Source organism: Gambusia affinis, linkage group LG03 (assembly GCF_019740435.1).
Source record: "Gambusia affinis linkage group LG03, SWU_Gaff_1.0, whole genome shotgun sequence".
NCBI lineage: Eukaryota > Metazoa > Chordata > Actinopteri > Cyprinodontiformes > Poeciliidae > Gambusia > Gambusia affinis.
The window spans coordinates 15,171,790-15,196,033 of NC_057870.1; the positions used below are offsets into that span (position 1 = coordinate 15,171,790).

A 24,244-nucleotide genomic window follows, 5' to 3' on the forward strand; every position below is an offset into this window, starting at 1 on the left:
TGGTTAGGATTAGGGTTAGGTATGTAATGGGTAGGGTTAGGATAAGGGTAAGGTTTAGGCTATAGAAATGAATGGAAGTCAATGGAAAGTCCCCACAAAAATAGCCACACAAACGTGTGTGTGTGTGTGTGTGTGTGTGTGTGTGTAACAAGGTAGCTGTTGCTTTTGAAGACACAGTGCTTCATGAAATGATTTACGTCTCTTGAAATTTTCCACATCCAATGGTGTCTGATGTTACATTCAGTAGTCTGAGGTTTTATGTGACAGATCAACTCAACGTAGTACAGACAGATTGGTAGAACTGAGGAATCTTTCTTCACAGGTATCCGCTAACTTGTGTTGGTTTGTCACACAAAATCCCAGGAAAATATATTATCATTGCTGTTCTTATTGGACAGAAGGTGAAAAAGTTCCAACAAGTGTAAACAGTTTTGCCAGGTACTGCATGATACAAAGGGAAGAGAAGTTTACTTCAAGCTTCTGAGTCAGAGTGTCTTTCTGCTCCATGAGGTCATTCATGTTTTCCAGTTCTTCTTTTAACTTCTCCATTTCCTGAAGGGGTACAAACATGGATATGTGATGTTAACTGTAGCTACATGGTGCATTACTTCTCCCTTCTTTACTCTTGCAAACACACACACCTCTTCTTTATCCCGCAGCACGTTCTCCAGCTCCTCTATGGTTTGGTTGAGTTCTGTCTTTTGGGATTTGATCACCGGGGTTTGGTTACTCTGGCACTCAAGCTCTGTCACCTGCAGGGATAAGACGGGTATTTTGATTTAGTCACCAAACTCCTGATCTCAATCTGTCTCCCAGTATGCCTTTTTCTTTACTCCCTCCCTCCCCCACCACTCTCTCATGTTTCTTGCTTTCATCTCGACTTCAGTGTCCTTCCTAAACGAGTGCTCCTATTTGATCAGAATGATTTAATCACACATGAAAACAAACACGCTCTCCCGCGCTCCCTTTGCTCACCCGTTTGTGTAGTCTCTCTGCCTCCTCTTGGTAGGCAGCCAGTTGCTGTTTCCACTGTTTGACGTTGGCCGTGGATTCCAGCAGAGCCGCCGTCAGCTTGGCGTTGTTCCCCTTTAGCGCCTCCAGCTCAGCCTCCCAGTGTTTTGTCATGGCCGGGCTGAAGAACACAGACATGTACAAACCGTGTTTTCAATTAGGCAACATTAGCTGCTTGTGGATGCCAGCTGTAAGCATCGTAGGCAATGAAAAGCTTGAACTTCATTTTACGTGGTATGAGTACGCAAAATGAGGTGGAGTGGGATATGAACATGAACATGTTTGAAAGTGGCTGAGCTTTTCTACAGAGGTGTAAAACATAATTTTGTGACACCTTTTTCTTCATTCTTAAACCGGCATTGCCTGTATGAGCATTGACTGATAGTCCAGGTTATCTCCCGTAAAGTCAAAAAAACTTCTCTTTTAGCCGAGATCAGCTGATTACTGTGCTGAAAAATGTTTTAACAGACTCTCCCTCTTTTGAAAAAACAAGACTATTCACAGAGAACATCACAACACATTAAGGAGCCCCATGTGGGATCTGTTGATTCGAACCCATATGATCTTTGAACACCCACACTGTAAAAAGAGTCACTGTAGAATTTACAGTGACTTACAGTGGCAGCAAGGTTGCCAGTAAGTCACTGTAATTTTTACGGTAAAGAAAGTACAGTAACTTTACAGTAACCTCACTGTGATTTTTTTTTTTTTTTTTTACAATAGGCTTATTCAATCAGTGTTACTGTGAATTCATTGCAAGGTTGCTGTAATTTCATTGCAGTTTTACTGTAATTTTTGTACAATTTTACTGTAATTTGATTAGTTTAACTGTGATTTCTTTAAAACAGCACAGTAATTATAAGACGTGGTTATTGTGATTTCATGACACTTTTATCATGATAAAATTACAGTAGTCCTGTATTACAATTACAAAAAAGTTGTCATTTTACAGTAGTTCATGAAACTGCATATTTTGCTAGCTTTTAAAAGTTTAAATGTGAACTTGCAACTTCATTTACCAAACTCTCAAAGAAATCTTTTATTTTCCTAGTTAAAAAAAGACTAGGCGTATGACTGACAGTAACAGGAACAGCAGGATCAATTTGGGATTGGAGTCTGTGTTCATTTATTGTGGTTATTTCCTCCAGACTTTCGTTCCATCAGGGTAAGGATAAACACCAGAACAATTTACCTCTCTGCTGCTTCTGTTTCGTTCTTTGACATTTATTTACATTTACATGCTGTGCTCTCTCCAAAGCTCTAAATGGCTTCAGAGTGCTTCTTGTGTGATTGTTTATTATTATCAATAAACAGTCACAGCATTTTTGCAATGATATGGAGCAAGCTGTTTGGGGATTTCTTTAAAAAATCAACTAAAGCTGGGTCGGATCAGAGAAATCATGCTAGCTATCATCAGTAGGTGAGTCAAATGTCTCTTTTGGTCACTTTTCAGATTTTTTGGTTGTGAATCTCATGGGTTGATCATAATCCCAGACTGCAGATGTACAGATTGTGCAATAAAGAAGACACTGAATAAATTTATTGCGATACAGTTCAGGAGAGTTTAACTGTATGTTAATGCTTATTGTATTATAGTAATAAATCAAGCTGGGATTAAAGGAACACAATGTGTAACATTATTTAAATAACAGTTGATAACAAAGTTGTTATCTGTGAATAGTTGTATTATATCTAAGTAGGAAGTAGAGTGTGATAATTCACACCCGAACAGTCAAATCAGTTTAATGTTGTAATTAAAAAAAAAAAAAAATCTAGGCTCAAAGGAAGAAACAACCAAAAGTTAAATAAGACAAACAGGCAGATACATTTAAGATTATTCCAAAGTAGCTTAAACTTCGAATATGTTGACATTAAACATACATATATAATTTTAGGGGGAAAAAAAAGACACATGATTTGAGGTTTTTTATTTAGTAGAAATCAAACTTGGTGAGGAAAAACTGTTTATTACAAATTCGCGATATCCAAGAAGGGTTAAAATTCAGCAAAACTTTCCTTTTGTCTCTATTGTTATCACGATAAGAGGAAAAACACACAACAGGTAAATTCTTATTATTGTTTATGATAATTTTTCAGAGAAACATATTGCTGAATATGACTCGAAGGCAAAGGTGTCCAAAGTACGGTACCTGGGCCATTTGTGGCCCTCGCAATGATTTTGTGTGGCCTTCCAGCGCAATTCAAGAATGGAAGAAATTTGGTTTCAAGTAGATAGTCTTTCTTATCTTTAATGTAAGAATTTTCACTGACAAAATCTTAAAATGATGAATACAACACAAAGCACTGGAATTTTATGGGCCATGTTTTTTGCTTTCATTTTGATTTCAGTAAATAGGACTGAAAGATCCAGTGGCTTTTACTGAAACACTGACTCCATCTCACTCATTAATTAAACTTGGCTAAATGCAGCAATGTTTAAAGAAACAGATCTCTGTCTCTGCTCCTATGTTTTCTGCTGAGGAGAGACAAAAAAATCTATATCAAGGAAACAAACAGCCCGAAAAATTTAGGAAATTGTATGCCTTTGTTTTACAGGGCAAACTGCCAGCCTCCTTTTTATATTTCAGATCCCCAATGATTGTCATATTTCATTCATATAAAAATTATGTAGCTTTGTTAATTTCTTTAAAATACTGCTTTTTAGAAGATTGAAGATTTTGACCCTTAGAGCAAAAAGACATTTAATTAACTGAAAAGATCGGTCCGATTTCTATCAAAATCACTGTAACAGATGCAGAATTTGAAATTCACCCATTAAAATGCCACTCACTAAATATCTGATCTTGCCAGAATTTGTAAAACTTGAACTTTTTAGAGGCTGGTATACTCACTTGTAAAAAAAGAGACTCCAGGACAGATGGAGGCGGCTATATTCTCAGTTTCACTCCATCCTTTCTCTAACACACACACGCGCACACATACTGTATATCCTCTCACACTGCAGCATCCCTCTGCCGAGCCACAACTCCCACTCTGAGGTGTGAAAGACGGAGAAAACCCTGATATAATTCCCACTGAACTCCTACAGCTCGCCTTCAGTTCTTATGCAACATCCACCCCGCTCTGCAAAGCGTGTCTGCATGTGTGACGCATACGAGGGAGACGACACCTCGTCCTACACATGCACATGCAAAACTGACACTCAGCCGTACGCTCACGCACACACACACGCACACACGCACACGCACGATCACGCACACGGACGGTGCGGCGCTGTCACCGCTCCCGCCAATGCATAAACCTCACACAGCAGCTCGGAGAGGCAGAGAGCAGGCGAGACGTCAAGATGTGAGGATGGAGACAGACGGAGGGAGATCAGGGACATCAGCGGAGGGAGACAGAGACAAAGGACAAGACGCTGAGACGCTTTGTTAGAGGCTGAAAAGGTTGGAGGGGGTGAGGGTCGCCTGAGACCATTTCTGGCCGAGGACAGAGACAGAGGCACATGGTGGGTAAGTTAGAAGCTGCTATGTTGTTGAACTACTGATTGAAAATGATTTATCATTGCAAAAAAAAAAAAAAAAAAAAAAAAAAAAAATCAAAAATAATCTGTGTTACTAGGCTGTTTTCTGTTAAATTTTCTGTGTTGCTAAACGAGATTACATGATTATGTATTGTTTTTTTATGATGATTTTGTTCGTTTGTATACAAAGCAAAAAATATTTTATGGACATTTAAAAAAAAAAAAATTCAGGACCAAATTGTGTGATTTTTTTCAGAAGTACATAAATTGAACATTTCCAAAAAAAGTTGTGCTTTAAACTTTTTCTCATTTCTGAATGTAATTGTTGCTACTTGTACATATTACCAGTATTTAATCAGCTGTAAATAAACTCTTAACTCCTTGTTTTGTGTTTTACTACATAAAAACATCTTTAAAAGTTTGCATTTCCTCTCATTCTGAATAAAAAGACTAAAGAGCAAAGTGTAAATGTGTAACACACACACAGGTTTTTTCGCAGCCCTCCTGAGTGTCCTGACTACTGTTGGTATTCAGGTAGGTTCTCACACAGCAATTCAAGAAAAAAATAAAATAAATAAATATAAAAAAACAGCAAGGCACAGCAGTTGCCATGGCAGCAGAGGAGGAACGGTGGAGACGTCGCAGCGATCTCCTTTCACCCAAACCCACAGCCTGACGCCTACATCCTCCAACACCAGAGGACCATTCACGTGCAACCCAGGAAATCCAAACCGAGAAGGTCCTATAATATCAATAAAAACCATTCAAAACCACTCCACCGAAGGATCTGCCAAACACGCCCACATCCTGATTTAAGAAACTTGTCTTTCATCCAGTTCTCTCCTCATCTGTTCTCTGCTCCCACATACACCTGCCCACACAGAGCGCTGCGCTGCGTCCCGCAGAGACGAGCGCACATCCAACTCCAGATGTGCCAAGACTGCTCCGGAGGTCTGCAAAATTTACAAAAGTAGCGCTGCGAACACCTGCATTTTTGAGGGTTTGGCTCTGTATACAAAGGGACACACACACACACACACACACACACACACACACACACTCACACACACAAAATTCACTCAATGTACATTTCAACAAGTAGAAATACACGTGATGAACCTTCTTGTGTAGCTGGTGCATGTAGGAAGATGTGAGTCAGAGAAATAAAAGCAGCAAAGCTTTATGATTCTCACATCCACTGTTGCTGCATATCTGTGAAAATGTGAGTGAGGTTTGCTTGTTACATGCACACTTGCAGAGTCGACCCCGTCTCCCACGCACACAGCATTAATAGAAACACCAGCAAGGCTGCAGCAGGCAGTGGGTGTCCTCTCCACATGTCTCTCTCTCTCTCTCTCTCTCTCTCTCTCGCTGCACTGATCTGTGCAGCTTCACATAATGGTAGGTACTTCAACAATAACCAGAAATCTGTCTGATAATCTCTTGATGTTGATGTTTTCCTACAGTTATGGTCAGGAGTTTGCAAAAGCCTCACTGTGGGCTTTAATGTTGTAATATTTAGATTTTGATAAGCATTCAAAGAGTTTGTTCTTAACAGTCAAGTGATGATTCAACGAACACCTGGACATGAATTTGGGGCTCAGTTTTGAAATTATACCTGCGCTTTCTTTAATCCCCACAAGGTCATATGAATACGATCAGGTTCAAATGTACACATACACTCTCTCCAATACTTGTTTACATATCCTGAAGTGATCTGCAGGAACATCAGGTACTTTTTGTAGACATGATAAAGCTTCTCCTGTAATTCTGGATATATATATATTTTTTACCACTTCGTAGAGATAAAGTTCATTGCCTCAGACTTCAATTGAGTTTTGCATCATTCCAAGAGCTCCTTAAATCCTAATTTATCAATTTTAAGACCAAGTTTGATGATTGTTTGGGATCATTGCTCTCTTGGAACACCTAATTGGCATTAAGTTTCAACCATCTAACCAAAACTTACAGGAGATTAAAACGTTCAGGAAAAACCCAGGAACAAACACGGCAAAAAACTTATCATGAACAGCAAATGAATTTTTGTTTTAACATGGCCTGAAGGGCTGCAAACCACGAAAAAAAGGCCAAAATGACACTTTCATATTAACTCAAATTTGCCACTTTTACTTTTAAAGACCGTCTCTCTTTTGTAGAAAAACTTCATGGTCAAATGAGTAAAGTTCAGACTTTCACACTATAGGAGCACTGTATCAACTGTGGAGCATAGTGGTGGCAGAGTCATGCTGGGGGTTTTATTAGTTGACAGTGACACTGGCCATCGCACAAAGTAGATGGAATAAGGATAAGGCAGTAGGACGGCGAACAAATTCTTCAAGTTTTATATAAAATAAACAGATGGTTGAAACTTAAACACAAACCGATAACCTCAAAAACACAACAAAGTTGGTATTAAATTGGACAAAACAAGCTTACATTAAGGTTTTCTGGAAAGCCCACAACCTCAGCTGTACGCGAAGCTGGTGAAAACCTTTGACCCACTCAAGAAAAACAATTTAGATAAAATCTGGTAATTCTGCTTAGAAGGGTGGTCATATATGCAGCCAAAAATTACACCTGAAGTTTGATTAGGGTGAAAAAAAGTGTATAGTTTTCCTACATCGTGCTGAAGAACTTATAACCTAATATTAGTGAAAATGTATTTATACGTTTGAATCTGGAAGTGCAATATGGTTTAAAGGAAATCCAAGAGCAAATCCAAACTTTTCCCTCAAGTTCTTGTTAAAAATCACTCATGTGCCCTGAAAGAGGGAACTGTTTGACTGTATCATTTGGGACCTGAAATGAATGACATTCATGTCAGTAGTGAGTGTATGCAAACTTTTGACCAGAGCTGCATTTAAAAACACACTAAGCTTCTTCACTCAAACACCAGAACAACCATATTTTAAGTCAGGAATTGACATCTTTAATTAAAATGAATCTCAGCTACAGACAACAATAGAAGTGGCACAAAGTTACAGATATTTCACAAAAAGGAAAAGCCTGTGGTGTACATTTCACGACAAAAATAAGACTTTACTCTTTTAAACAACTCAAACTGATGCCCCGCCCTCTTTCTCTCTCTCTCTCTCTGTCTCTCTTCACTTTATTTACTTCAGCGATGTGCTGATCCTGGACATTTAGGTATCGGTGACTCACGTACAGATTTTATACAAATCAAGTTCCTCTCTGACACACACAATCTGTGTGTCTGTCTTGCTCTTTCCATGCCTCCCACTACCCACATCGTGTTATATAAGTCTTACATAAACACTTCGTCGACACATTTTTGGCGACGAACCCCGCAGCCGCACCTTTCGTAGCCATTTTACACCACAGTGAGCCCGAGCGACGTCTTACAGAGACAAGGTGCACATCGGCAAAGGTTGCAAATCACATTTTAGTTTGCAGTTTGCTCACAAGACTCGGAGGAATGTGTATAGCAGTAATTGTACATGCATAGGTGTCACAGCAACACCTACTCAGACAAGAGATTTGAATTTGCATTCATGTTATTGCACTGCAGTAGCCATACATATACGCGAGCGCGTTCGTACCCCTTGAAACTTTTCCACACGGTTTGTCACGTTACGATCACAATTACCAAAAGTGATGGACCAACACGAGTTTTTCTTTTCTCCAATAAAAAACTTGATTAATGGAAGAAGTTCTTGGTTTGTAACAACATGTCAACATTCGGGGTTAAATCCAATTTGGAAAACAAGAATGGGCACAAATATTAACCTCTACATGTCCGAGATGCACCCCAAAAAACACAAACGATGTTTTCCCAAATGACTGACCCAGATAGTTTGAATACAAATGCACACCACACTTTTTAGACTTTTATTTGTAAAAAAAAATGTCCTTCTACATTAATAAAATACTTTGTTGCAACAAATAACTGCATTAAAATGCACTGAATTTTGTGATTATAACGTGACAAAATATAAAAACCAATCCAAGAGCGCGTATGTGTATTAGCAAGGCTCTGCAGCTAGACATGTGTGTGAGGTTCCTCAGAGAGCATGCTCAGATTAGACAAGAAAAAAGAAAACGTGGATAATGGTTCTTCAGTCCTGAGAAACAATCTAAGTTACATTGCTTGCTGGTTGGAACAATTGAACAGTATATGTAAATGCCATAATTCCAGTAAAAAAAATGTCTTATGACCCATTTCATTGCATCCCTCCTTACAGGAGTTTCAGTGTTTTATTCTTACGTTTGAGTAATAAATATTCAGTGCATGATGTATTGGAAAACAGCACCCACCCTTCTGCAAACCTGAAGTCAGGCTCTTATTTTAGAAAAACATCACATCTAAAACTGTGTGTGTGTGTGTGTGTGTGTTTAGAGAAGTCACGGTGTCGCAGCAGTCGGGACTATCAGAAAGAGCAGACCCGACAAGTCTTAAGCTGCTCCCTAAAGAGGAAAAACACGAGAAAGCAGCGGTGAATACAGGGACTTCACTCTTCTGTGCTCACATGGAACGGATATAGAGGTGAACGCAGACACAAAGGAGAGCGACAGATAGGATTGTTACGTCTGTACCGCAGATGACAGACAAGCGGACAAAAACTCACAACCATCATTGCTTGGGTGAAATAATAAAAGTGACCCTGGTGCTAATCTTTTGCCGACGAGCACTGCGGGATATACCTGTGTGCGAAAGCCAGAGCGTTCTGCGCCGGCTCCGGACGGCTGTCCAGGTTGGGAGTCGTGTCGCAGATCTCATCCGTGCCGTTGATGTTTTCCATGGGGGGAGTCACTGGGGTGAGGGGGGAGGCGAGCTCACCGGCCGGAGACTCCTACAGGTGGGAGAACGTTTACAGCGTTATTTTCTGCACTAATATAGAAGCCAGACATGATTATGCTGCATGATTTCAACTTCATCCTCCTTGATCTACAATCTGCTCACACAAGAAAATCAGTCATTTATTAAGGGCTCATTTTATCTCTAATTAGCAATAAATTAAAAAGAATTAGGTGGACAAATCAAAGTCTGTGGTAAAGTTTCTCTTATGTAGCCTACACCCAAGAGTCAAACTCAAATTACACACAAACTGATGTTATTAAACATTTATTTAAATATGATAAGTTGCCTCTTACAGTTAATTAATGATCAAACAAGTAAAATAACTTTTAATGCAGTAATGTTAATACTGAAACCTGAGTTGAGTGATAATATTTTCAAAATTTACTTTTAATCTGATCAACAAGCCTCATAGCACTGAACACCCACAGCCGCTCTGTTACTAGGCAAAATGTATTTTAGCAAGTTGCAGAGAGGATATATTTTTAGCCATCAACAAGCTTCTGGTATAATTTGGTGAGGTTTTTTTTTGATATTGTTCTTGGTAGAGCAGGTTGAGCTCTTTAAAGTGCTTGGTTTCCAGACACAGAATAAACTTATTCACATGTTCAAACATTTTTAATAGGATTGAGGTCACACCCAGTCCAACAGCCTGATGTTTGGTTCCTTTTTCCAATCCTAAACTAGTATTAGATGTTTCTTTGTTGTTGTTTTTTTTTTTTTGCATAATTGCCTATTTCTCAGCCACCTGACTCAAACTGTCCAAGGCAAGAATAAGAACAAACTAATGAACTAATAAAGCTCAAAGCTATCACACACTAAAAGCTACAAGAACAGCAGTGTGAGAATCCACAGGAAAGTCATCTGGACATCACTGTAGACTGAAAAGGTGCTGACCAAAAAAGAAGCATCAGCTCCAAAGCTGACTCTTTCTATGCCCACATGGACAGCAGCACAAATGCTTTCTAGAAAAAAAAAAACACTCTGCTATGGTCAGATGATGCAAAAGTTGAAATATTTGGCTACATTGGCAAAAATGTCATTAGAGTTTTAGACCAGATAACCCTGTACCACCTGTCAATACAAGTGGTGGCAGCATCATGATATGGGCTCTGTTTAGCTGCAAAAAATTTAGCAAAATACTGAGGAAGGAAAATGTTCAACTTAATCTCAAATTAAAAGCTGGATGTTAGGTGCTCTAACATCGATCCAAACACAGTTTACATGTCACCAAACTGAAATATATTTGAGTCTGTGTGTATAAATCTACAATACGTTTAACCTTGTGCACTAATTCTGTTTTTTTAATATTAACTGAATTTGTATGCAATTCAATCAACCCACTCTTGGAAAAAACATGGATGATTAAACCTGTCAATACTGTAGGTATTGATCCGAAATTTAAATGTTTCAATCTTACTGACAAAATAAACTGCACCTCAGGTCACTTGTATCTTAAAAAACCCTTTTTGCCATTGATGGATTCTTATTCTGAACTGGAAACAGCAAATTAACCTGCAGACAAGGATGTAGAAAGGCAGAGCTGTGCGATGGTCAGGGAGCTGAACGTCCTCTAAGCTCATAGAAATTGTGGCGCGACAAATTTAGTCCATCTTAGTGAACAATTCCACATTCCCACAGGCGATTAAACTAGCTTGCTTTAGCGCAGGGAAATTATAGAAGTACAGATTACTTCTTATCTTTATATCCCATACAAGAACAGAATTATACGAGAGACAAATCATTTAGTTGCTGCACTCACATAAAACAAAGCTGTTAGGACTCTGGGCCGGAGCTCAATACAGCAGCACAATGACACAGAACCGCACGCCTCTGACGGCCAAGAAGGCGGAGAGAGATAAGAGGACGATTATGGCTGGTTTTACATTCTGCGCTCCAAGTTCATTAGCGCTTTATAAAGTATTTGTTTGTGATGTATTTCCTCCAGAGCTTGGCCTGTTGGGACCAGCGTGACGGCTTTGGGCCAGTCTCTTCTCTTCCTTCTCTTTTTTAGCAAAAAAGTTTCTCCTCCAGCTTTAAGTTGATTTGGAGTGGAGAAAGTAGAAGGATCTGAGTGCCAGCTGGCCCGTGGGTGAAGCTCTGACTCTGAGCGATGGAGAAGCTTAAGCAGACCTCTGCAGGCTCCTATCAGCCAGGCTGCAGCCTTCACAGTTACGGCCTGTCTCTGACTTGCAGCGCTGCTCTGTCGTGTGGCACATGCAGCCCTCAGCTCCCGGCGAGCGCGAAGTTGTCCTCCTTGCCTCATTAAGAGACATGCGAGAAGCAAAGGCTGCAGCACAGAGCGGGGCTTTCCACCTTGCCTCCATATTGAAAAGATGCGGATGTGAAGCCGGGTAATGGTCTTTAGATTAAAACCCAGATTTCTCCAGGGATTCCCTCCTCCTGAAACGAGTTAATTTTCTCTCACAGACACGACTGAACGTCCCTTGAAATGTGTTGTTGCCACACTTTGTGTGCACACTAATGCCTTATCTAAAGCAAACTGTATTCTCTGATGTGGAGTCAATCCCCAGCTCTGCATTTTAAGCTTTAGGTTGGTCGTGCAGAGAGGCGATGCGTCATGTTTGTAAAATCAGAGTGCTTAAGACTGATAAATACCTAAACGACGAATTAAGTAGATGGATTAAGTATAATACAGTTCATTATTTACTAGTACTTGTTCATTAATTCTTTTGAAATTCCACGTGTCCAAATGTCATCTTTTCATCCACATTTTATTTTGCTTTCCAAGTGAGAAGCCTGGGCATGAAACCGTCAGGCTACCATAAAGACCAAAAAGTTGATAAATGTCAGTGATTTTCGGAGTTTCTAGTCAGAAAAAACACAAGAACGCCCCTGGAAGTTGGGTTTCCTACAAGAAAACCTGCTACACAGTTCCTACAATGTAGCAGGTTACTACTGAAATCTACAGCGTTTAGATTTCAGACTTTCATAATTTCCAGACTCAACTTTCTTGCATTTCTTTCCATCCATTTTTACCACTTCAATACTGTGAAGCAAAACTACACATACAAGCTGTGGGAAGCACTTTTTGCTTTTGCAATAATATCATTATTTTTTATATAAATGACGAATCTGAACACTTCTCTTACCAATACTAGGCACAATAAAATTTTATCGTCCTTTCTTATTTAACCCTTCAGATTGGAGTGATTGTGCAGAACAGAGTGCGCTGAACTTACTTGAGAGGGAGACGTGGCCATCTCCATCTTCTCCTGGCTCTTCTCCTTCGCAAGCCGTGCTGCTTCTTTGTACTCTGCAAACTTCTCTGCAAACTGGACAAGAAAGACAGCCATCAATATTGGCTCTAAATCCTACACTGTGGTTTAATCTGCTCAGCACAGTCGTTCATACGAGAAGAGGTCAGCATCTAATGGGGCACGTTTAAAGGATATGGAAAAGCTGCTTCCGGTAACAATCAAAGCTGGACCAATAGCCGCAACCAGCCATTGCTCCTGCAACCCTGCCTTCAGCGACATTTCCTGAAACAAGTTGAATAATGTTGATCTCTGGTTATTTTCGTTCCGTCATGTCCAGTCGATCCAAAGTGGAAAGGCAACCTCAGCTGAGGGGCTTTAAGCAAATATTAACACCATGTTTCACAGACGCGTCCCTGGTTTACCATAAGGGTGAGATTCATCACTCACACGGCTACCGCTGAGTAATTTAGTGTAAATACAGTAGCAAGCTGAGTGCTGAGGAGGAAATTCAAGACTCCTCTCCAGCCGGTCCTGTGTCGGCCATTAGTCCAGTTACAAAAACTAACCTGATATCATTTCACTTTGGTGTAACATAAGAGTTGTGCTGCAGTGATCTAAATGCAGTGGTTCTATAATAGTTTAAGTGCTTCAGAGTCGTTCTCACAACAGACACTTGAGAACGAAAGCTTCTTCCTAAGATTTGGCTTCAGAGGAAATGCTTCCTAATTGGCGACCAGACTGTCTACTGACCAGTTCCTGGTAACCGTTTTTCACTCCAATCCTCCACTTTTGTCAGAGTCCGGCCAAGGTCACATCTTTTTACAATTACTTTTATTTGTCTATTCTTCTTTGATGTGATGAACAGAGCTTACAATAGAACTTTAACTGGATTTTTTTTCTCCATCCTAATATAACAAAGAATAAAGAAAATATGAGAGCAAATCACATTTGCACAAGGTCACAGCGAGATTTAATAGCTTTCCTTTGGAAAAAGGTTCCTTTTACAGCCAATAATTTAACAATTGTGTGTTTTCTAACAAGAGCTACAGCCAGCGAGAATAAAAAGGATATTTCAGCATTGAACAACATCTAAAAATATATCTTTAATAGATTACTCCTATATAAATCCAGATTAGTTGGTCTGGGAGGTTGAACTTAGGTGGAAATCTGCAATTTTAAAATAACTTTAACATCAAAAGCATCACATCAGTTCATAAGAAAGTTGTCGTATGGACCATTAACCCATTTACCACATTTGTATTTGGCGCTTATTTACACAGAAGCTGCACACATACAAAAAACACAACATGTACAGACTTTACTGAGGCTAACTAATAAAATATATATACATATATATATTTCTATTCTGGAAATCCTTACACATAGTCCTTCATTATGTGTTTCACACTGGAAGATAATTGGTGATGCACTGCCTCCAACTTGTATTTCCTGTGTAAATAATTATGTGCTTTACATAAGCAACCAGTTAAATGTAACAATAATGTAATGCTTCAGAAAAATAGCTCTTGCATGAAACCATGTGACATTTTTGACTTGAGAATCCACTTTGACATTGGCTTGGATTGGCTGCTTCAGCCTCCAGGTGCAACAAATCTGGATTTATATTAAATAAAGACACAGAAACTCATTACTGCCAAATAACTTTTATAGAGTCTCCTCGAATTTTACTGAAAATTGTGGAAAACCTTTCTGCTCTCCCCAGATTTGTTTCCTCTCACTTTTTGTAAATAAAGATGAGATTTTATCGCTTTTCTCCACTAATTAACGTCCCATTCAGTCAAACTGAAGGAGGAGCTCTATTTTTGTTAAACAAAAAATTCTCCTGACTTTTAGTCATACTTAAAGCATTCCCACAGCATGTTCTAGCTTCTCCCACCATGATGCTTCATCCTATAGGGACGACGTATCCAGAGTGGATGCAACACCTCTGAGTCACTGCAAACAGCTACTGGAGTAGAATAGGGCATCTGATCTAATAACATCTATTTTTTTTCATTCCCAGTATATAATAGAGTTCACAGAAAATGCCTTTAATGAGCTTGAAGGCATTTACTGCTGAGTGAGGGTGACGCATAACTATTTTACCAGTTTAGATGTATGCAGAAAACTTCCCCTGCTGGGAAGTTGCAGCACAAAGTAGCGGAAGCACTTTGAGAACGTGAGGTGTTTTGATACAAAACAATCTCTCAGGCAGCAAAGATAATCAAACCATCCAGCAACAAAGCTTAGAAGCAATAGATGACACGTGGTTTGTCATGTTTGTGGAAGTTTTTGTTTCAGCAGTGATACCTTTGACAGATGATGCTCGGTGGAGAAACCCAGTCCGTAGACAGTGTTCGCTCGACTGTCTGCCCACTGACCAAATTTCTGTGACGTCTTTGTGAACGTCATGTTCGGACTGATGGTGCTGTTGATTATTGCCTGCAAAGAAGAAAGAGGGACATCAAATTTAATGAGCAGAATATATTGCGATACACCCTATGGCACCAGAAGTATACAGTTTATGATACAAGTATTCATCAGACATCTAGCTCTTTACAAGGTTAGTTCTGAATCTAAAACCTGGTGTACGTAGAAATTATGTTGCTAAAATGTTTTTTCACATTCTTTATAAAAATGTTGAATATATGGAAAAAACTCTGTCTTACTGATTATGGAATATGCATGACAGAGAAAGTGTAATGTATCCAATATGATACAAAAGATAACTAAGAAAGCAGGAATGTTTTTTTTTGTATGTTACAAAAGTTAAATAAATAGGTTCCAAAAATTAACCTGAAATATTAAATAAACATTTAATAATGACCAAAAATCTGTTTTTTTAAGACAGTTAAATTAAAAAAATTAAAAAAATTAAGAAATCAAATTTTTCTTTATTGCTGTTCAATTTCTTATTTCTGTTAAATTGATGTTAAACAGTCTGTTTTTCCCAATAAACAGGCCAATGAGATATTTTTTCTTTCTTGACAGTTACCTCTTCAATCAGGTTGTAAAGATCACAGATGTTCTTGTTAGAAGATTACCTGTCATCTGTCATCTGTCATCCAATTGATTATTGTTTATTGGATTGTTGTAACTTTAGGAAATAAAACCAGTCAGTGGTTTCAGATTAAAATTTGCAACTAATTTTATTTTCCCCCAACATACCAGATTTTAATTGCAACTTTAAATAGTTTTCTGTCATTTTACAAGCTGATTATTTGCATTTACAGTGTTACTTTTTATTATGGGCAATATGGATTTAAAGCATTTTGTGACACTGTTGTGATAATGATAAAAGTGACAACAATCTCTGTCAGCCACTTCGTCATAATCCTTTATTTAAGCGCTGAGCAAGCAAATTCTTGTGGAGAATAAAACAGGTTGAATCATTTCAATCGTAAAAACTGAAACAGAAAAATCCAGACTGATGTGCAACGATGTCCTTCTTCAGGAGAAGCAAAACGCATCAAACTGAAGCCAGTTTTAGTTCAACCAAAAACAGAGACGTAATGCAGCTTTACTCAGAAATGTGGTTTACTTCTAATTCCTGGTTAATTATGCCACCTATACAGAACATTACTAATAAAGACAAGAATTGGCTGCTTTATCGGCAGGATTGTGTAATAGATGGCATTCCTGTTGGCGTTGAGAAATTAATTTGAAATGGATAGCAGCAAGCCAAGGTGTTCTTCACACAACTTAGAGGTCCGATATTTTCTCACCAATCTGAGATGTTAGTTAAGCTTGAGTCTCAAAACATATCTACAGAAATCAGTGCTAATAATTGATTGCCACTGAAATAATTCTTTTTCATTCGCAAAATAAGAGAAGCAGAAATAGAGGAGGAAACACAAAAGAATTCAATGCAGCATTTTAAAAAAGCAAACAAACAAAAAAAAGCACTTCAAAAAATTTCAGAAAAAATGCAAGTGTCAACAGAAACGATGAAAATTTGTTTGCGTTAACCCACAAAGAATTCAGAAAAAAATGTGTTTTGTTTTTATAAAAAGTTTTCATGCTTTCGGAGATGTTGTGTTTGGGCCCTTTCTGATCACCACAATCACATTTTTGGATCACGTTGTCCACCTGGCTACCTGCCAGTTTCTTCACTCTCTTTCTTATCTGCTACCTAAATAAAACCCACCAGGACTGAGTTTCTTGCTCTCAGATCCTCTAATCATGATCTACTCAAGACTCAAGACTTTCGAGTTCAGACATAGAAACAGACTAAATGAATCATGAGCCCACTGGCCCCGGAACGTCGTGCAAACCTGAGCTCTTTTATGAAGCGTCTCTGCGTTACTGTTTATTGCAGAGATTATTAACAGAGTTATTTACACTGGACATCAAGCAAGACACACTAACAGTATCCGGTTAGGATGTGAGGCGTCGGCCCACCTTGGTTCCGTCCAGGCTGATGATCCGGTAGACATTGCGCGTGCTGTCGTAGAAGTAGGACACAGTGACGGCGTGCTTGCTTGCGGGGACCCAGTTCTTCTTGGTGTTGGGGTCGATCTGGAAGACGTGGGCCCTCGTGCTGTAGATGGGCTGCTCCCTGAAGGGGACAAAGAAGAAGTGGTGAACCTCTTTGTGCCTCAGCACCAGGGTCTCGCCTAACCCACCAGAACCCCTGCTGCCCAGTGGGGAGTCGGATCGCCCGGGGAGCCTGATCACCAGCTCGCCGCCCTCCATGGTTACACCTCAGACAGCGGTCCCTGCTCTCATTGTTTGGGTCCTAACTTAAACTAGATTCCCTTTCAAGTCCCACTTATTCTCGTACTTCTGGCTGAAAAACAACCTGCACTGTGAATGCAGCAGAACCCCGCCGCCCCGACTGTCTGCGTTTCTCTGTTTTAGGCAGCGCCGTCTCTGTGCTCAGATATGGGAATGCCTGCAGCTCTAAGTGAGGGTCACACAGAGGAACTCGGAGGGTGTCAAGCTAAATATAGACAGTAGGCCAATGTTAACTACAGTAGACACACCCCACAGAGCTGCAGTTTCCACATGAACTCATACACAGCATGCATAAACTTTTCCACGGTTTACAAATGTAAATGTAATTGATTAGGGTTTTAGGTGGCAGAAGTGTAATTAGTGTCACTGAACTGCACACAGTGTCCACATTGAACCATGACTTCAAATTTCATGTTCATGTTCATGTTACTCATTGATCAGACAGTGAAGAAAATAGCAAAAAATAGAAGTTTCGACAATACGGATTGATTTGGAGGATTTAAAATATCATTGATTGTAATTTATTGTGAAAAAAAAAATCAAAGTCCTAATCAGGATGGGATATTTATCATAATAAATGATAAATAGTATGATAAATGCTCACCCCTAACTCAGAAGTCACATGCCTGTTGTCTACTCCCAATCGTAAACCCAGATGTTCTGTGAAAACTTCTGGCTGTTTTTTCAGAGAATATTAGTGAACAAACAATATCATGGGGATCAGAGGCCTGTTTACCACAGAACTGGGTGAACAATCCAAAGCAGGAAGCTGCAGAAAATCTGAGACACCATCCAGTAGGACATCAACCTTGAACATCCAGCCAGGGTGACAATGGAAAGCTTTAAATCAAGGGTGTCAAACGGCAGCTCGCAGGAAAGAGTTTTATTCTGGGTTCAACACACATTGATAAAGTGCTAATTTCCCCCTTAGCATCCAGTCTAGGTCTACAGAACTGATGATCTGGTTGTTTGATTCAGGTGTGTTGGAGCTGCGACGCATCATGAAGCTGCAGGACGCCGTCATATAGACCTGTGGTTTTGATAGATTACTCCAAATCTTAATCCAGCTGAGAATCCAGGGAGAACTTCAACATTTATGTTCACCAACACGCTCAATAAAGTCAAATTACAATAAACACGTGTGTATAACTGGCAGAGACACCCAAATGACCAAGTGTCCTGAAATATTAAAAAGTGGGTATACGAAGGGAAGCTGAATGTAAATGCATGCCGCACTTTTCAGATTTTGAAAAGCATAAATCATTTTTCATCAGTTTCACATATTTACGTTGATCTTTCACCTGAAATTCCAATAAAATACAACATGTGGAAAATTTCGCTTTAGCAAAGGAACTGCATGACATCACTGCAAGAGAGTTTGAGATCTGTCTGCATGCGTGTGTGTGTGCGTGTGTGTGGGTGCGTGCGTGTGTGTGTATGTTTAAGCAGACTTGTTGTTTATAGTTTAGGTGCATTAATTCCTGCCTGACCTCTGTGTGGCTGTTGCTGCGCTCTAATAGGACGAGTTATCTCCTCACCTTGCTTTCATCAATCTGCTCACTTTGGTCTTCCTGTATTGCTGCATTGTTGGGGCTTTCTTGGGCATATATCTACAGTCGCTACACACACTCGGAGCGCAGGGTGCTGCGGGAGATATTCTGGGCTGGCAGCGCTGGCAGAACACGAGATAGAGAAGTGCTTACACTGCACTGTGGGGGTGACGGGGAGAGGAAGGGGGGGCATCAAAGGCTGGCCGTATAAATGAATATTAAAATTCAACGGCAGCGCCCTTCCTGTGTGTGATTAGCCAAGACAGAGAGAGACGAGGGAAACCGAGAGGTGTGTTGGACAGGGAGACAAAGAAGATGATTGGGAAGGGAAGAGCATAGCGAGTCAGAGAGTGAATCTGGGATGATTAATGCCGCTCCACAAAGCTGCTTGTGGAGTGCTGCGCACGAATTATCATAATCATCAACAGCAGTGTAAGTGGCAGTAGTGTGAGTCATTTCAGCTCTCTCTCTCTCTCTCTCTCTCTCTCCCCCCATCACACATCACGCTAAAGCACGGCCTGTTCGTATGATCCCTGCTGTAGCCGCTTGACAACTGCCAGTATTTTTCCTTCTTCCTCCTCTTTTTTTTTTGCCCATTTGATTGCATAATTTTGACAGAGCCGAGGCAATTTTTGATTTCTCTTTTTTTTTTTTTTTTGCGGTTCTTGTGATCGTACCGACCGCAGCAGTGTTGTTCTGCGTGTTCAGGCCTGTGCCAAGCAGTTTTGTTTCTAAACGCCACCCACCAGCTGTCAAAGAAGCAATAATTACTCCCACAACACAACTTTGAAAAGAGAGGGAAACAAATGAAGGACTGAATAGCGCTGCTTTCTTTCATTTCCTCAGAAAGTGTCTGATAAAACATGTCTGCCATCAAATCGAGGATGCTGAGGGCCTAGTATAGCATGGCTCTCGCTCCATGCGTTGACCTTCCTGTCTTTTCCAAGCTCTATTAAAAAAAAAAAGAAGAAGTTTAAGCTCATCAGTGCGTGACGGGCGAGAAAGTGCCTGGTCACCTCTTTCTCCTTTAACAGACTGAAAGAAAGAATGAGTGAGAGAGAAGAAAGAGAGGAAGAGGAGGAGGAGGAGAGGTGTTTGGTGAGTGCAACACACAACACAAGGGCAGCTGAGAGTGGAGGAGGCCGGTGGGGGGTGGGGGGGGGCGATAAAGAAAGGAAAGATGGACGATGTGAGAAAAGAAGACAGAGAGAAAGAGAGAGTGAAATGAGGGAAATGTGGAGGAGGTGATGAATGTAAGAGAAGAAGCTGGAGTGATGAAGAATCCTCCCATCTCCTGGGAGAAGAAGAAGATGAAGAAGAGGATGAAGGCAGTGGGAAGCTTTAAACTGAAACTCTGTGTGGTGAAAGAAATTATGAGGAACTCTGAGGAAATGCAAAGTGAGAGTTTTAAGAAGGTTATTGGGAGTCATGTACAGTTTTGTCCATGATGATGATGTAAGAAGCCATAAAATAAAGCCGTTTTCAGCAGGACGTTCTCACATTCACAGCAGTGACGTTAGTCGGGTTTTCTTTTCCTCCCTGATCTCCTGGCTGTGAGGATACAAAATCCCTTCGTCCGTTTCCAGTGTTATCTGTCCCACTTTCAGCTGTTTTTAGCGATTTAGTTCGTAAATATATAGGATAGATGTGTTATTTTCTTTAAAAGTCATCCTTAACTTCCCTGCTTGATTGTGATGTTCTCTTGGAAATTATATACTTATTAAAGGTTTCTATTATTTTCCTCTCTCACTGAGTAAACATATGCATCAAAGATTGTTTTTTTCTTTTTTTTGAATTTCTAAAAGTTGTGACGCTATATTGCTGTAATAAAAGATCAATTTATCCTAAAGATCCTTTCACTTCTGTAACAGAAGAGCCCACCTAAAAGACTCTTAGGCGTGTTCTGTGAAATGATGATAGTGATAATAATTAGCAGACGGCTGTGTAAACCAAACAACTTGCACACATCAGCATGTGTTGATAATGTTGGTAGTTCTTGGTTTTGTCATAGGTTGCAGTAAAAAAAAAATGCATCTTTTTTGTTATGTAAACAGTTGCAAAAGCAAATTAGATTTAATTATCAAACCAATTTTATTCAATAATTACTACTGGTCTATGATTTGTTCTGCTGTTTTGTACCAAAAGCATTTCCAAATGTTTGTTTATTTATTTATTTTTTAGGAAATTAAGGATTTAGATGAATTACAAGCATATTTAACCATGAAGATGCTGGAATGTCACATATTTAATTGTATTGTATTACTTTCAGAAGCTTTTTGTCATCATGCTCTATTTACACTGACTGGGGTTCTGATCTCTGTGTGGAATGAATTAACTTTTCTGAAATATGCTGTAATGTTTTGGCCCCTGATCAAAATCAGACCTCTTGCTGGTGGATGTGATTTTTTGAGGCATAAAATTATTGCTTTTCATGCAGACAACAGAATATTTCTTTAACTCATCGCTTGGCATCTAGTTTCTACTGTGAACTGATGCATTATTTTACTATGATCGGCCATCCGGCTGCAAACTATTTCTGTTCAAACCCAGGAAATCAGGAACAAAACAACCAAATCTCCAAAAATGAGCAGTTATTTTCTTGTTTGAAGCCTGCGTGCAAACAGTAATGGGTAAAAAATGCATCCCACAAAAATCCCAGGGTTTTGCATGTTTTGTATGTGTCTCAGCTGTTTTTAAAGTTGTTTACTAAGTTTTTCCACAAAGTTTTCATATTTGGATTCATATTTGTTTGATAAAATATTCATTGGTAGAGTTTGGGTGTGTTTTTTTTTCTCCCCCATGAGATTAGATTTAAATAAATTTAAGAACTTGATGAGGACTCAACCTGAGATCTAAACTTTAGGATTCTTGAATTCAGTGTGCACAGATCCACTGAAATCTGGTGTGAATAGAAATGAGAAAATATATATTTTTAAAAGTAGCCATGTCCATGTTTCCTGTAAATATTTAGAGAAAAAAAAATTGCTTGTTTTTTCTCCCTGTTATTTTCAGAAATATAATGACATGTCTTTTGTGGAAAGTTTCCTTTTACGAGGCAAATTCAATAACCTGAAAGTGTAAAAAGTGAGAGTTATTTTTTCCTGTGATGTCCGAAAGTGCTAGCGGACATCACTAGCACTTAACAGTCATGAGCAGATGTAATATGTCAAAAATAAAAGAGGTGGCCTCAGCTTTCCCTCTTTTACATTTGCTACAGATATATAGTCTTAAAAACCTCTGATGAGTTGGATCCTCGTCTTACAGTTTTAGTTTACATCTAAATGATTTCTGCAAGGACAGGTCCAGCCTGACGCGTCGTCTACCCGTCACAATGAGATCCACGCTTAAATTTTCATCCTTGGAATGGAGTTTTTCATGAAGAGACGCAAACATGTGGATAAAAGTTCTGAGCGGACTCTATGGTTTGAAACCAAATTGCTAATGCTTCAATTACACACACACACACGCACACACACGCACACACACGCACACACACACACACACGCACACGCACACACACGCACACACACACACACACAAACACACTCACAAAACGCCCACTGTAGCAAACGCACACACGTGCAGCTCTAGAGATGACAACAGGTGCTGCCTGTGGTTCCTATTGTGCATCAGGAGTTTGATGCACAGATGTGACTCACAGCAAGAAACCAAACAGATTTCACACACATGGCTCCTGTTGTACCTCAGAATGCTGTGATTTATTTCTCCCTCAGTGTGTCCTGTTTTATCAAGCAGCTGGCCCTCTTGCCCAACACATTTTAACGTGAAACATTTACTTAACTCTCACTTTCCACTTTCCCTTCTTTCCTTCCCTCACCTCTAGAAGCTGCCCTTGTTACCGCACGTTTCCAAAGTTTTAATAAAGTAGTTCTTATTCTAGGTGCACTGAGGTTATTAAAGAGATGCTTTCTGCTGCTTCACCGGCAGGGATTGGCCGGATTCCCGCTTTGCGATCTGATTGCATTTGCAAACAGAAGTGTTGATAGGGATCACCTCCGCATGTCCTGCACCGCAGTTTTCCTCTCTGCCGTTATCAGAGCTCCAACAGGTTTTGTATTGAGCCACGGGTCTGGAAGTGAAATATGACTCTGTCTGCCATTATTACCAATCAGGCAGTCAGGGAACTGAGCTGCAGCTGTGTGTGTTGATCTAATCTGCTCCTCTGCATGTATGCAGTGCTTTGCTGAAGTTTTTCAACCCAACTTTTTCATATCTTCTCATGCTAGAAAACTCACCCTTCGATGTATTCTACCTTACGGTACAGGAAATTTGACGTTTGCGGTCAAATATGCAAACGTTGAATGCTTTTGCAAGTTACTGTAGGACTAAAACACACAAGCTGGCAGCAGCGTAGGGCTTTGGATCGCAGTTAACAATAAATTCCACTGTGGATCAATTGAGTCATTGAGTCTGTTGCATAACAGCAAGTTAGTCACCAGCATGGCAGGGCCCAGTGGAGAGCTGGAGCTGAGTGGGACATGGCTGAACGATGTGCTGCCCACACCGTAGGAGGACAGCGTGGGCGACCGGGGGTTGGGGTGGGGGGGGGTCGAGAGAGCTGGCTCTCCAGTGTGTTGTAAATAGTTAATGCAGGAGTTTTGGCTGACATCTAGAAATCGCTCTGTGGCCGTGCCACATTATTATTAACCTCCTGCTGTGTAATTAATCACAATGAAGAGCAAGAGACAGCTGTTAATGAACAGAAGGCTGAGTGGAGGAAACGGACCGCTGAGCTCGGGGTTAGGGGGATATGCAAATGAGCAGCCCTCTCTACACTCCTTGTGTGTGAGGCTCACGGCTGATTCACTTATGGGTGCCTGCGGTTGGGGGAGGTGGAGGGGCAGGAGGTGTGCAGTGGCCGCTTGCGCTGCCATAGAGACAGAAAGCGGCTTTCTGTCAGCGCAGAGTGCAGCTCAGGAGCTTCAGCTGACATTCCTCTGCTGCTGACATTATGCTCTTCTCCACACAGACGAGCAGAATAAGGAACAGGATGTACAGCTCATATCTGAACCATCTCTGAGTGAGAATATAACAGAGCAAGGATGCCGGTACGTAGATGTGTGCTCGGTTACATAATAGTGTAGACATAATTGTGCATCATTCCAGTTTCCAAGCAGATAAACAGAATTAAAGCTGCTAGCCAGAGCTTTTTCAAAGATCAATCAAACCTGCTTTAGATACAGCTTGTCACCCACTGGGCAACATGTCATGGTTATTTTTTTCTGTTTCTTTTTCTTTTTTGCTGTACACTGATAGTCAATCAAGGTAAAATTGACCCTCTCAGATAGGATGCTGATGTGTGTTGCCTTATGTGATGTCATCGGAGTCATGTGACTCCGATGACATCACATAAGGCAACACATCAGCATCCTTTTGAGAACATCAACTTGTATCTTTTTTTTTA

At 40.1% G+C, this 24,244-nt stretch overlaps 1 protein-coding gene across 4 annotated transcripts in view; it reads right to left on the reverse strand.

The window, feature by feature from the left end:
• homer1b (homer scaffold protein 1b) overlaps positions 1–24,244 on the reverse strand; it is a 29,900-nt gene that overhangs the window by 4,010 nt on the left and 1,646 nt on the right. Inside the window, exons 1-8 of one of the 4 annotated variants that reach the window (XM_044111976.1) lie at positions 17,158–17,425; positions 16,934–17,090; positions 14,843–14,974; positions 12,515–12,607; positions 9,158–9,306; positions 976–1,132; positions 642–752; positions 472–552 (exon numbers count right to left, since the gene is read on the reverse strand). In XM_044111976.1, coding sequence (XP_043967911.1) covers positions 472–552; positions 642–752; positions 976–1,132; positions 9,158–9,306; positions 12,515–12,607; positions 14,843–14,944 — 693 coding nt within the window. In that variant the 5' untranslated portion in view covers positions 14,945–14,974; positions 16,934–17,090; positions 17,158–17,425. Of the gene's footprint in view, positions 1–471; positions 553–641; positions 753–975; positions 1,133–7,405; positions 8,921–9,157; positions 9,307–12,514; positions 12,608–14,842; positions 14,975–16,933; positions 17,437–24,244 lie in introns of those variants that run through there. The other 3 variants (XM_044111974.1, XM_044111975.1, XM_044111977.1) reach the window with 3 other exon arrangements.